A 14,930-nucleotide genomic window follows, 5' to 3' on the forward strand; every position below is an offset into this window, starting at 1 on the left:
AATGGTGCTACTTCGAGAAGCTTTTGATTCCAACTCAATCTTAAGCTTGAAGCTAACAAGGGTGGTTCCAAAGATGTTATATTTTCCTGCACTACGTAAAGCAACTTCTGCATCACTGAGCCTCTTGAAGACAAATTGGAATGATTTTTCAAACTTTATAACTTCCGTTTCTGCTTCCCTAAGAGATCCAAATTACCCAAAAGCCTTGTTGAAATCAGCTTCGGTAGGAACATCATCTGACCCACTAAATGTCAAAGCCAACACAGTCGACATGCACTCATTAACTTCTACCTTCCAGTTATTGCACGTTATTAGGATTTGTGCCATCTAAAATCTGTCCATTCAGTTTTTCACTATCTGCTATGTGCATGTAATTAGGATTTGCAGAGTCATCCTGTAAATGCTGTCCCTCTTCTGATATAGAATTCAAGGCAAGGTGAGGTGCCAATTCATCTACAGGCTGCTACTTCTATTGCAGCTTCCCCTGTAATTCAACTTCTCTTTTTTGCTTGGTTGATACCACTTCTTCCCCTTCAGTAACGACGACATCAGACCAATGTGATTCCTGTACATGGTCGGATACCGTTTCCAAAGAGGCTGACTTGATATCTGTGGATTTTCTTGTGCCCCTCTTACCTGAACTACAAAAGACTCGGCTTCTAAACTCAGTGAAGAAACTGAACATTACAGGTAGAGAATTGTACTCCTCAGTCGGATCGCATGCGGCTACAGAGAGCTCGGCAAGCATCTCGCCTGAAGAGGAATAGTCCCTTGGGACACTTTTGATTCCTCTTCGAGTCTTTTTTTGTTTAGAAGCATCACCAAAATCATCTTTTCTACCACTTGCTTTAGTTGAGCTTTTTGTTAATGCATTACCATTAGACTTAAGCATGGGGGGTGACCCTGTCATCTGTCCTGCCACTTGATGCATGCATTCTCCAACCTTCAACTGTTTTCCATGTCTGGAAGTCTGTGACTTGGTTCCCAGATCCACTAAAGAGTCAAGCTTTTTCTTCTTGCCCTTCCCTGAATCAGCGGGATCAAAATTGGCACCCTTATCATTTTTGTGTGAAGAAGCATTTCCTTCATATCTAGTGTTCTTATCCACATCATGATGATCATTGTTCTTTTCCAGGAGCTCAGATAAGCTTTTCTTTTTCCTACCATGCTCAAAGATGTGTTTCTCCTTTCCATGTGAACTTCCTCTAACTCTTGATTTTCTTTTGCCCGAAACAGCATCTGAAGAAGTTGGAGTTGAGGGATCACCGATGTCTTCACCAGATATCCTTTCCATGGATGGTGAGCCCTCGATATCGTTCTCCAGTTCTTCAACAAGAACAAATACAGGAAGCTCAGCATATCCCATTGAGTGATAAAAGGCCTTCAACTGAGACTTGACTACCACAAACTCCAATTTATCAACCCCACCATGTGGGAACTGTGCTAATGTTTGGATATAGTCAACAAGTCTAAGAGGCTCAAAAGAGGTTGCAATACAACACCTGTCAACAGTGGAGCCACATGTTCCTTCCTGAATCCCAGCATTCTCAATCTTTTGATCCTCGAGGCTAGCATAAATTTCATCCATAAAACAATGGCATGTCATTCCCATCTCGACACGCCTTGATACCTCTTGAAGTGCAGCACTCACAGCAGTTACAAATGCATTCGAACTGCTCTGATTCTCCATTTGTGAAAAGTATGTCCCAAAATGCTTCAATCGTGACTCATCACACCAAGCAAATGTCTTGTCTCCAAAAAATGCAACCAGATGATGATCTTTCTTCTGAATGTTCGACGCCATTTTGGATGCATCACAAGGATAAAAAATCTGACCAGGACACCAAGGATGGCTCCTCACTTTACCCCACACCAAATCAGAACCGGCAAACGCAGCCTTCTTCTCGTCTTGGAAGGGAAAGAGGCAACCAGCATGTTCAATAAGTTCGACAATGGAAGGCCGAGGCCTTCCTCTCTTTCTCCTTGCCTTGGATTTCTGGTCACTGAGTGGCACATCTTGATCCCCACAGCTTCCTGTCACTGCACTAACATTGAGATCAACCACCGGACTAATAGCATCTCCTTTATCTATTGATTTCTGAGGCCTTCCCCTCTTCTTACTTGCCGCCATCTCTTCTTCACCGACCTTCACATCTTCGTCTCCAGGACTGCTCATCTCCATGCCAACATCCGTAACGACAATATTATCCACCAGCTTTACATCAGCTACAACAGCGTCTGCATGCCGAATTCCAGCTTCCACATCAACCTTCACCTCATCCACATCAGCCATAGCACCATCTCCTTTACCTTCTGCGTCCTTCTTATCGACAATATTAGTTTCCCCACCAGGTGTGCCAGCCTCGGTGACGACCTTCACACTGCCAGCATCAATTAACCCTCCTCCAACAACTTCGATCGATTCTCCGCGATCTGCATCCACCGCATTCAATTGCTGTCCAATAACGTCTGCATCGCCTACCACCGCTGCATCTTCCATCGCCCCACCGTCCGGACACGCATTCGACTCTCAACGCGTCCGAACCCAAATCCACTGCATCGGTTAGGGTCTCCGTCTGCTCGCTGGCGATCGCGACGCAATTGAGGTCGAGGCTGCCGCGTCCGGCCTCGCCCTCGGAGGGATTCGAATCCATATGGACAGGAAAAGCGAAAACCCTAGAAAAAAAATCCGCAATCCCCTAAATTCCACAAACCTGGAGAAGAAGAAAGAAAATCACGATCAATTCGAGAACAGAAGAACCACCGAGGGGGGATTCGGTCTTTGATTTACCTCGGGATTGTTTCGCCGCCCCAAAACGAGAGGAACGGGGGATTAGTCGGGACGACGAGAGACCCGAGGAGGCCGGACGAGAATGGGCCGAAGAGAGGTCGGTTCACGGTTCGTTACAGTTACCGCGCTGACGAGTGGCTTCTTGTAGAGCACAGGTGGGTCGTGGCGGGTGACGTCACTGGGTATCATCACCGCCCGCGGTGGTAATCCTCGTTCAAACTTGTCCTGATCGCCGCCAAAACCAGCGCTTTAAATTTCGCGCATCCGAGTGCCTACGTGGGGATTCCATTGTTGCATGACGTGTAGTTCGCAAGTGCCAATCGGGTCGGATCCACATATGATCCCAAACGATAAGATCAAGACTCGATACCTGACAGTTTCGGGTCGGATTCTAACGATTCATGGTGACGTCTAAGAAGAAACATAGAAGCTTGTCTGGTCAACCATGCCAGCTGTGTTTTAGGCAAGAAGGAGAGACATGATTAGGATGTGTATGAAGGCAGCTGGCATGACAATGACCATGGCATCCCCATGGTTTGACCTATAGACATTATTCTACTTGGGGCTTAACAACACCATGGTCAAACATATCCATCGAATCGAATCATCCTAATTGACCATGGTCAAAATCAATTGGAGTGCTGTCATCACATGTCGATCCAATACAAGTCTTTCTAATCCTTCTCTCTATGTAATAATTGTGATAACACTCGCGTGACATCAGCTACCCCAGATGACACCTCCCGTCTCTATTGACCTGATAAGGCACCCGATCAAAGCGGATCGGAACGCTATCAAGGCGCATTAACACCCTGCTCAGGCTCGATCCCCCACTCTACGCCAACGGCAATGTCAGACGCTACCAGAAGTACGATCCTGCTCCCTGCGAGCAGGCACATCATGTAACGGTAATTCTCACTATAAAAACCCTCGCGCGCCGATGAGAAAAAGAGGCACAAGAGAGAGAGAGACAACTTGGCCGAAAAAGAGCGAACCCCCTACGACCACTCACTAACTTGATCGTCGGAGGGGTTGGGTCGAGCTCCCCGATCTAACCTTTATGCAGGTGTGAAGCCGAAGGTCCCCATTGAATGCGCAGGCGAGAAGTTCTTGCTTGGAAGGAATAGGAACCCCATCCCAATCAGAACACCATGATCGGGTACCTCAACAGTCGGAAGGAGCGTCCCAGGGAGATCCCTATTATCCGGACCTGAACCAAGTCGCGTCGGTTCCGAGGTCACGACTTAAGGTTGTTTACACTAACACTATCATTGAAAGTGTGTTTGCTAAATCATTTTGAATATTAAACAAAATTGTGTGTATGCCTACTTGTTGACTATTTTATTGTGATTAGTCAATAAAACTCGAATTTGGATAGGAAAGGAGGGAATGACCAAACACTTTGACTTGACGAACTCCACCTAAAATTTTGATGCTGCAATTCCTGTTAACTATAGACTTACGTAATGGTCCCATTGTGATTACTCTCTCTCTCTCTCTCGTTCTAAACAGTAGAGAAGCATTTTTAATCTATAGACTTACGTAATCAAATAGGAATTGACTTCCTCGCAAGAATGCTCGGTGATTAGGCACATTTAGTCAGCATCGAGACATCAAGAAATATTAGGCAGTCACCCATTTGAATACATCCCATAGTCAACGCATCAAACGGAGAGGAAATATTGGGTAAGAGACTTTTGTCATATTCCTTAGAATATTCTTGTAATCACGTTAGATTAATATAATCATTTAAATATTATTTTATTCTTTTAATTTATTGGGTCTCCCTTACCCTTAAATATGATTTTTGAAACTCATATGTTTTATTTTGAAACAGACAAAATCGTGTAGGTACGTTTATCGTCCAAAATAAATTTCTCCTAAGCCTACAGAACGTATCAATAACTAATTGATCATTTAGCTATGAACCCTTTGATCTTCTAAATGATCTTATCAGTGTTCCCTACAGGACGTACGAGAGCTAAAATTTTATATCTCCCCCAGCAATCTTATATCGACATATTATATATATATATATATATATATAGGATTATAAAATTTTACATCTCCCCATCAATTCTATATCGACATATTATATATATATTTATATATACGTATAGAATTATAGTTCGTATTGTTTTGGCTTCGGTACAATTGCATTCTCCAAGTCGTCTACAACGGGGTGGGAGATGGGATCGGTGGATCGACCCAAGAAGAGGGGTCGCCTGTGGAAGAAGGCGCTCGTGCACTTCGCTCTCTGCTTCGTGATGGGCTTCTTCAGCGGCTTCGCGCCGCGCAGTACCGCCATCCTCTTCTCCGGCCGCCACGCCGAGCACCTCGTCCCCGCCGCACGCACCAAGTCCGTGGAGCGCCTCGTCGTCAACAGCACGGTCGAGATCCCGGGGTCTTCTTCTGGCCGGGGGCAGGGCAGCCACGACGAACCTCCTCCGCCCCTGGAGGTGGCGGGGGCGCGCGAGCCGCAGTCGCCGTCGCAGCGGCTGCTGATCGTCGTGACGACGACCCGGGCCGGTGACCGGCTCCAGGGCGCGCTCTTGCGGCGGCTGGCTCACACCCTGCGCCTGGTCCCCCCGCCTTTGCTGTGGATTGTTGTCCAGGACCACGCCGACGCCCTCGCCACCGCCGCGATGCTGCGGACCACTGGCGTGATGTACAGGCACCTGACCTTCAAGGAGAACTTTACCGACCCGGTGGTGGAGGCCGATCACCAGCGCAACGTCGCCCTCAGCCACGTTGAGTACCACCGACTGTCTGGGATCGTGCACTTCGCCGGCGCATCTAACGTCTACGATCTCCAATTCTTCGACGAGATCAGGGAGATCGAGTATGACCCTTTTTTCCCTTTCCCTTCTTCCTCTTTTGGTTATCTCATCCATACTAGTCTGACCTAATTAGCTGCAGGGGAGTAGTTTACGTCACAATGGAACCTAACTCGATTAGTAGTAAGGAAAACTAAATGACGGAATTAGTACAAATTTCTCCTGCATCGAAAGAGAAGTTTCTGTCTTCATCAATTATACTGAAGAAAAAGAAAACAAGTTTGTTTCTTTCTACTGCTAATCATCGAGAGAACTTTGCACTTTAGCTCAAATATCTCATGCTCACAATCTTTTCCTTTTCATGATGACAAGGGGATCAAGTGTGATGATATCATCATCATCGAATCCTTCTTCTAATTTGTGCTTTTTCTCCTAGGAATTCTGCTTCGTATCCCGAATTAAAACAAGGGGATATGCTCCTTCATCGATGAGATAACCCTTGACGTCTTTCACATGCTCCTTCATTGATCCATCAAAACAGAACATGATTTTGCATGCATTCCTGCCCTGTCAGCTACAAAAAAATGGTAGTATCGAGTCTTCATCCATTGAAGAATACAATCTTAGTCCATGTTGACACCTCTTAGTTTGGAATTTCATTTGAGCTTGAGATCCAATATGTGGAATGACGAGTTCCACGAATTCCAACTCCAGGAAATCATTTCTGTGACTAGATTTGCATGTCCGAACAAATCTGGATGGATTTGCAATTCCATCTCCTGGTCTTACAAAGTATAAGAGCAACAAGATTTGCACTTTCTTTCTGAGTCCTAAATTCATTTCATGTCTGGTTGTCTTTCAAATGTCAAAATTGGATTCTGAAATCTGATTCTACTGATTTGACATGAAGATTCTCAATGGAATTCCTCTGTGGAATTGGTTCCAATATTCTAGCTTTTAGTTCAGCATGTTTAATGTTATAGCTTTCAATATTCTTCACCGGTAAAATTCCAAATTGTTTTACCATTGTTTCATTGACACATTCCTTCTGTGTCCCTCTCCCTCTAAAGCCATAATATAATTAGTTTCTAATTCCTTGTAAGTCAAAATTTCAGGTCATTTGGGACATGGCCAGTAGCAGTGGTATCAACAAACAAGAAGAGAGTGGTGGTGGATGGTCCAATTTGTCATTCATCGAAGGTCAAAGGGTGGATCTCGAAGGACTTGAGCAATGACAAAAGGTTGCTGGTAACTAGCACAGACATGAATCCCAAACCTCCAAAGATTAATATTTCAGGCTTTGCATTCAATAGCTCGATGCTATGGGATCCTGAGAGGTGGGGTCGCCCTACCTCATTGCCCGACACATCCCAGGTTAGTCTCTAGCATGATCTCATAAAATTCACAGATCATTATTGTCACAAGAAGCTCCTAAATTAGTTTCGTGCTTCCTAATTGGTCGGTTAAATTTCTTATTTGTCCATTTATCTACCAAAAGCACCTAAGATGGAACATTGTGTTATCGTATACAAGAACTCTGCTTTACCCTGGCTTTATGGTCAAATAGAGGAAAGGTGGATTTGTGTTCTGGTTGGTCCATCTTCAGTGAAGTGCAAATAGTAGGTTTAGATGTTCTTTCCTGCTTTGCTATCTGTTGAATAAGTTAGTGACTAATGACACCATGTCTGTAACTCCATGCATTACTTGTATCTCTTTCATTCATCTTATATTGACTTCTGTTGTCCCATTTTGGCACATAACTGACACATGTATTAGATTCTTTTCAGCAGTAAATCACACATTAGTCCTCTAATATCTGAAAGGTTATCAAATGTCAACTGCCTAATTGACAGCAACCTTTCTCAATCATTAGCCCGAGAAAAATGGTTAACAAAAATTTTACCCTTTCTTTGAATATGAACAAGTCTGGCATAAGGGGCCTCTGATTAGGACCAGCAACATGGCTTTTGTCCCACTTGATGGTAGCCAATCCACTCAAAAAATTCTCACACCTACTACTACACTTGTCTCTGCAGCTTGTCACTTATTTCTTTGGTGATTAAAATTTCAGGATTCAATCAAGTTTGTCCATGAAGTCATCCTAGAAGATGAGACCAAGTTGAAGGGCATTCCTGCTGACTGTTCTAAGATCATGGTGTGGCACATGACCAGAGGAACTCCTCTGCCCATACACCATTAGGATCAAAGACCAAAGGTAGGTAAGGTGAGAAACCCAAAAGGTGGGGTTGTGTAAATTAGGAGATGAATTGTTGTTAGTTGTGATATTAGTAACTTTTTCTTTTGGGGAAGGCTAATTGGGCACCTCCCCAGCAATATTAATTATCATTACTTGTTGGTATTGTTTCACTTGGTTAATGCAAAGCTTGCACTTGTCGGCAACTCAACTTCCGAGATAAAGAATTCAAAGCTGAGAGACATGAGTTGGGACATGAGTGAAGTCGCGACCGGCTCATGTGGCGCGTGCGACAGACAACTCAGCTCGCACGGTGGGCATGACTCATCTATGGGAACCCCGATACGATCATCGTAGAGGTAATATTTTAACGGGAGGAGTTGTGCGTGTCACGAATCAAAGTCGTGATCACCACTTAACTCGTTGTAGTGTTAGGTAAAACAAAAGAAAAAATGAATAATTATTTTTATATTTAATAGCCTAAGAGCTCGGATTATACAAAATGCACAAAAACAAAAAAAGAATATAAGCAATTTTCCTAAAATTTATCAGCATTTTTGGGTTTTTATCTAAAAACACCCCTTCGATTTTTTTTTCTTTTGAAAGTGCTCTTAAATCCAAATATCTCCAAACAACCCTTTCTCTTCTCACTCCAAACTTATGAACTTTTTTTTTGAGAATTTGTCCTAATTAATTTGACTTTATATTTTATATTTATATTTAATAAATAATATTTAATGATAGCTTGCAAAAAAAAGTTAATTAGTACATGGGTCTATCGCGGTTTTTACACTTTAAAAATCTACACCGGAATCATTTTATTTATGAAAGTGAAACAATCTATCTTATTTTTCAATTAGTGCTATATTAAGCTTAATAGAACATATTCTAACATCGGCCCCATGGACATGACGGTTGTCACGACGGACTTGGCATGTTATTCCGAAAAGATGGTGCGTTAAGCTATCTCGACATTCCGATATTGAATAAGATAGTCACTTGCCATCCGTACCCCCAACACACGACAACGAGTACAGAACCCATTCTCGAGAATAGTGCTAGGGGTTAGCCTTTAAACATTTACGTACGGAGATCCCGACAATCATTAACACCTACGTCCATCAACACACGGGTATAGAAGTCATCCCTAAGAACAACATAGAGGGTTGGGACTTTAAACATTTACGTATAGAGACACCAACGATTATTAACACCTATGTACATTAACACATGACAACGGGTACAAAAGTTATCCCCGAGAACAGTCTTAGGGGTCAGGTCTTTAAAAACCTACTTACGAAGGCATCATCAATCATTAACAACTGCGTATATCAACACACGAAAACAGGTATAGAAGTCACCCCCAGGAACAACACTGAGAGAGGTGAATACACACAACCACACCCCAACCCTATGCAGCATATAACCTTTTTAATTTAAATGTCAGAGGGGTAAAGTCGAGGATCTTTTTTCGATTTCGACCTATGTGCAAGCACCCAACAAACAACCAAAGAAGAGATATTCGACCTCCGTCGGAAAGAATAAGACCTATGCCCCCTCGATCAAATCTTAGGTTAACGTGCTCCAATGTGCTGACACCTTGGCCACAGCCTAAAGGTTCAAAACAAAGCTGACATTTAGACGTTGAAACCTAGCGTGAGCCTTCCTTTCCGTGTGATTGTGTGCTTTGAGGATGATGCCTTCATTCGTAGAGACATGAATAATGAAGCCCAAGTCCGCTTAGCTGACGATATCCGCTTAGATGGCCTTACGTCATCTTCCCACAAGGGAAGCCTTCGCCGCATTGTCTTCCTTTCCTCGTGCTGTCACAATAGATCAAATCAGGTAGGACACGGCGGCCATGGCCACACTCAACCTTTGCTTCTCAGCCACTCTGGTCTACCGGCGTCGAGGCGAGAGTCGGTGATACGAATATAAGATTGCAATGTCACAGGAGAAGACTCGCCTGATGACAGACGACACTGACCTTCTTAGTTTACTCCTTTTGAGGAGTACGGCGACGCGTAGCCTCTTCTTTCCGTAGCCACATGGTTGTCTCTTCTTCTTCTTCCATCCCTAAAAGTGATGCGAACACACTATGGATTCCCTTTCCCTCGATTTCCACTTCCCTCGGTCAGCCGAAAGAAAGCAAAAGCTTTCCTCTCAAGTATCTATGTGAGCACAAGCCACATCAACATCAAATTCATGGTCTCAAGAGTCTTTAAGATTCGCGCCCAGAGGGGGTTACAGATCAGTGAAGGCCTTGGAGTCTTTATGATTCGCGCCCTGGGTTACAGGTCAGTGAAGGCCTTGGAGTCTTTAAGATTCGCGCGCCAGGATTACGCGTCGGCGAGGGAGCCCCGCTCCTCCGGAGAGGGGCTCGGGCGACGACGCCGGCCGCCACTGCTGTTGCTGCTGGTCCAGAAGCAGTACGACGCTTCCGGGAGCGCTAGCTTCGCCGACGTCCGCCGAGCGGGCTCCGACTTGCTCCTCGGCAGCACCAGCGGCCGCTGCGACTCGGATCCCCTCGCTTCGACGTCGTCTTCCGCGTCCCCCTCTTCCTGCTGTTGCTGCTCCTCGCCTCGGCCACTCGCTTCCGTGGCCACCTCCTGCTGCTCCGCTGCGGGAGGTTCCGGGGTCGGAAGGGGGGGCCCCGCGAATCGAGCGGTGGCGAGTGAGGACGCCCGGTTGTGCGGGGCGGATCGGCATCGCATCAGTAGGAGTGCGTTCTTTGGCGGTACGAATACCCTGGTCTCCTCCTGCTCGGGCGCAGCTGTCTCCTCCACGTCCTCAACCTCTTCTCGATCCGGCGTCGCTTTCCCATCTCCGACGAACTCCGTCGGTGGTGGCCGCCTGACCGGTTCGGGGTTCCGCTGCTTGTACGCCCAACTCCCGCCGGTTCGGATACGAGCCCATCCTCGCCACAGCGACCGTCGGCCTCCCCCGCCGCTTTTACCCCCCGTGGGCCTCTTCCGGACGGCGAACAGGCTGCAGAGAAGAGCCCCATGGAAGCACCGGCACGGCATCAGAGACGACTTGCTTCTCGCCTTCTTGCACTTGGGCGTCTTCGGCTTGGCCGACCTCTTGCTCCGAATCCGGACTTGACCGATGCAGGTGACCTTGGGCGACGAGGGCTCCCCTTCCTCCGCGGCCGTAGCCGCCGCCGAGGACGAGCGGCCGAGGCTCCCGCTGCGGGACACGAACATGGGGCTGGACCGGGCGGCGGAGGCGGAGCGGCCGCGGCTCCGGCTACCGCTGGCCTTGCGGGAGAGCAGGCCGGGCGGCGCCGGGAGCTTCTCCCTCCCTGGGCTGGATGAGACGATGACACCTCCGGGCTTCATCATCCCCGGAGAGACGAGTAGCGAGGGTAGCTCGAGGGCGAGTTGTCGACCGACAGGGTTGGGGAAGGCAGCGATGGGGTGGTGGCGTGTAGCGTGTACGAGCTTTAAGGTCTGTGCTTGCTGAACTGTTAACTGTACCAGCTGCCCTCTCTCTCTCTCTCTCTCTCTCTCTCTCTCACGGCCCGCGGTGGAGGAAGAATACTAACCACACGCGAGCGTGAGAGCTTTAAGGATAGTGCCATAACGAGAGGCAGAGTCGGTGCACGAGTGGGTGGCTCAACTTGGGGTTATTCTATTCCGAAGCACCCTTTTCTCCATAGTTGATCATATTAACCATTAAGTCCACTGTGCACTTGAAATATTTTATCTGTTTTCTTTGCTCTCTAACAAATTTATAGTAATAAATTTTAATTAAACCCAAACTTATCCAAATAAGTTGAATCATCTTAAAGCTTCAAAAATAATTATCAATAAATACTAGATGTATTTTATATTGAGTCTCAACTTTGTGATCTCCAGCCTAGAGAGAGAGAGAGAGAGAGAGAGAGAGAGAGAGAGAGGTGATTGTGGAAGTATAATTTATTCCGTACTCCATTAGCAACTTGGAAGTGGAACTGTTTATCAACATTGCTTGCTTCCCAAAAGTGGCTTTTTGGTGTGGTAGCCAATGCTACTTTGTAGTTTTAGGTCTCTCTTTGACCTCCAATTTGGACTACATTCTTTGAGCTCCATGTCTATATTATTCATGTCCTGCCTTGCTCTGTGCAAACATTTCCTTTTGTCTATGTTTTGTCCCACTGCTACTGACGTGCTCAAACTTTGCATCTAAATTCATCGCTCGGAGAGGGGATGAATCACTATGCATTCAGATTTTGTTCTTGCTGGATGAATCATTGATCAATCATGAATGATAAAAGATCATGATTTTGATAAATATAAAATGATAATTTTGTTTGTATACTCTAATCCTCAATCAATCTATAATTTTAAAAAATAATCATGAATACATAATTTAAATATGGTATATAATTAAGAAAATATTTTTTTCAAAACCTTTATAGATATACATTACCCCCAATGAATAAAATTATCTATTTTAAAATAATTCTTTATGGTATTAAAGTTTTTTTACTTTAAGAAAGACTCTCTTCGTCTCTTTTACAACTTTCGATTTTTGCTTCTCGCTTTTAGATTTTGGCATTGCACCGAAGACGAAGACTCATGACTCCTCCTTGTTGATCTCCTAGTGCGACTCATCTAAAGCATATTTACTTCACCTTGGTGGGCATTCCTTCTACTCTTATCTACTACTCAACATCTTTACCAACATCTTCGTTCCTTTCTCATCAAAAATTGAACTCACTGGCACATCAGATCTATAGTAGATTTCTTGACAATAGTCTATTTATCTACCACCATGCTCTTGACTATACCATCACTCTCTTTGGATAAAATCTTCTCTTATGTATTTTTCAGATAAGTGGTCATTTTACTCTTTATCACCGAGTCACTCAAATTATATAATGACAGCCTTACTACGGATCCCACGTGGTACATACAAGTATTTGATTTCTTGTTGCTCTTATACGTCTAAATATTTCATTTAAAATCTAAAAAATTATCATAATTTAAGCATCGACCCTCCAGTATATATTAGTTTGCACTAAAATATGTTATGTAATATCTTAAATGGACTTTTAATCATAATTTTTTTTCTTTGTAAAAGCTCATCACTTTATCTTCATGCCTTCATCGATGTTACTTGGGTATCTTCCATAGAGCCAATCTAATAAGTTGGAGTTCTAAAAAATAAAATACAGTCTCAAGATTCACTACTAAGATTGAAAATCAAATCATCGCTACCACCACTACAGAACTCAATTTGGTCACCGATCTACTATATTAACTTGGCATCACCTCCTAATCTACTCCTATAAATACTATGATAATGTCGGTGCCAAATACTTATGCACTAACTTGATATTCCACTCACGCATAAAATGCATTTTCATCGACTTTCACTTTGTCAGATATCAAGTTGTTAGACATTAACTACATATTTCTCACATCTATACTTCTGACCAACTAACAGATTCCTTCACAAAGCTTCTTGCCCGTAGAATATTTCAGTTGCATAAATCCAAGATTGACATCCTTGATGAAAGCTCAATCTTACAAGCGTATAATAGAAGATCATGATGTAGATAAATATGGAATGATAATTTCATATTCTTGCATGTTTTAATCCTCAATCAATCTATGATTTGAGGGTCAATCATGATAATGTCATGAGTACTATATGAGTCGACATGGTTGGTCCACTATCGAAGGTGCAGGCTCATCTAGGTACCTCTTCCTGGTTAATATGGGAGACTTGGTGAGGTAAGATCAGATAGGCTGACAAATCAAAAGTTATTCTATTGGTGAGGACCCGGTTCAGGATGGCTTGATAGGTAGATCGGGATTTTTCTGGTTGCAAAGCTCCTTCCTGGGGTTGGATTGTCTGAGTGTCCTCGGACGCCGACAATCCTATATGATAGACCTGCGCCGGATGTTACCCGGCGTCGCAACTCCGATGCTTAAGTCAACAAAGGAGAGAAGATAATAGTTTAAACGGTATGACTAAGTTAGTGTGTATAGAGCTCCCCTTCAATGTTAGTGTGTACAAAAATATCTTTTTATAATAAATCATTTAATCAATGGTTGAGTTAGGAAAGAGTAATAATATCATTTAAGAAATACAAATGATATAAGCCTCATCCGATTTCTTTTCATCGATTCCATCAGATCAAATCAAGTAACTAGACAGATCGCCAGTACATGCAAAAGCGAAAAAGGTCAACCAACCATCAGCGTTGTTTTCGGGTCGGATTCGAGGATTATGCGGATCGCAGCCCGAGAAGCTTACGGATCTAAAGGAACGAGAACCATGCCCCAAATTTAAAGTCGGATTCAAGTGGGACATTGGGTCCCATCCGATACAAACGCTTATTGGATCCAAATTGAGGATCAACCCGCGCCCGCTAACCCCTTTTCAAGCCCTTCGAGCCTCCGCTGCGTCACGGCGCTCGGATGGCGGCACTCACCACCGGCCATCATTCTTCGCCTCCGCTGCCACCGCAGCCGCCTCTCTATTCCTTCGGCGTACCGTGGCCTGACCTCAACGAGGGTTTGCTATACACCGACTTAGTCCGATCCACCGGCAATGGTTTCAATCTCGCATTCTTCGACTTCCTTCCTTTGCCGCTCCTTGGTGCTATGGATTTCTTCTAAACTTCTTGTTTCGTTTCTTTTGTTCACCTCGATTCGAATAGCTACGACTCTGATTGAGTTCTACTCTTCCAAGTACAAGAACTCGGCTCCGTTGCAAGGGTTTGTCGGCTGTCGAAACCCTACTCGTAGCTTCTCTTTGTCCTATTGTTTTGGGATCGGGGCTAATATGTTTTCATCTATTATTGGGCAGCTGGCTTCAAAGAATTCGCAATCGCCAGGTTTTGGTGACCTTCCCATCGTTATTTCAATTGATTCATTTTTCTGTTTCTTTTGCATTAAAAGTATTTCTATTATGTTTGATTTTTTGTTCAATCCTTTGGCTTCCAGATAACAGTTGATGGTGGAGTAGTAACGGATCCCTGTTTCGCACTCAGGTAATTATTCTTTACCACTTTGCTTCTTGATTTATGATCCATTTTAGGCTTGCAGGGAAGTATCTATCCTCTTGAGTACTGCCATTTACCAACGAAATATGATTCGTTCTTGTTTTGTGAGTACATACACGCGTGTTCCTGAAGATTAGTTTATAATTTCACTCATGACCTTACTTGTTT

The 14,930-nt window shown here is 44.3% G+C and overlaps 3 protein-coding genes and 1 long non-coding RNA gene across 4 annotated transcripts; 2 read left to right on the forward strand and 2 right to left on the reverse strand.

The window, feature by feature from the left end:
- Nucleotides 1-636: 636 nt before the first annotated feature.
- LOC135671737 (PWWP domain-containing protein 2-like) lies at nucleotides 637-2,500 on the reverse strand (the record flags this gene model as incomplete). The annotated part of the gene is made up of 1 exon (XM_065179890.1): nucleotides 637-2,500. A coding segment is annotated over exon 1 (1,864 nt), but the record flags the coding sequence as incomplete, so codon positions are not given.
- Nucleotides 2,501-4,914: 2,414 nt separating this feature from the next.
- On the forward strand, nucleotides 4,915-7,944 carry LOC135671736 (probable beta-1,4-xylosyltransferase GT43A). The gene is made up of 3 exons (XM_065179887.1): nucleotides 4,915-5,633; nucleotides 6,684-6,942; nucleotides 7,640-7,944. Exons 1-3 carry the CDS (start codon nucleotides 4,981-4,983, stop codon nucleotides 7,766-7,768), a joined length of 1,041 nt encoding a protein of 346 aa, XP_065035959.1. The 5' UTR covers nucleotides 4,915-4,980; the 3' UTR covers nucleotides 7,769-7,944.
- A 1,992-nt stretch (nucleotides 7,945-9,936) lies between these two features.
- Nucleotides 9,937-11,368, reverse strand: LOC103972332 (uncharacterized). The gene has a single exon (XM_065179889.1). The coding sequence runs from the start codon at nucleotides 11,104-11,106 to the stop codon at nucleotides 10,102-10,104; it is 1,005 nt and encodes a 334-aa protein (XP_065035961.1). The 5' UTR covers nucleotides 11,107-11,368; the 3' UTR covers nucleotides 9,937-10,101.
- A 2,771-nt stretch (nucleotides 11,369-14,139) lies between these two features.
- LOC135671735 (uncharacterized) lies at nucleotides 14,140-14,750 on the forward strand. The gene is made up of 4 exons (XR_010512837.1): nucleotides 14,140-14,311; nucleotides 14,418-14,475; nucleotides 14,567-14,594; nucleotides 14,704-14,750. It is a non-coding gene; the product is annotated as an uncharacterized LOC135671735 (long non-coding RNA).
- The last annotated feature ends 180 nt before the right edge of the window (nucleotides 14,751-14,930 follow it).

The sequence above is a fragment of the Musa acuminata genome, unplaced genomic scaffold (assembly GCF_036884655.1).
Source record: "Musa acuminata AAA Group cultivar baxijiao unplaced genomic scaffold, Cavendish_Baxijiao_AAA HiC_scaffold_1152, whole genome shotgun sequence".
In the NCBI taxonomy this organism is placed as follows: domain Eukaryota; kingdom Viridiplantae; phylum Streptophyta; class Magnoliopsida; order Zingiberales; family Musaceae; genus Musa; species Musa acuminata.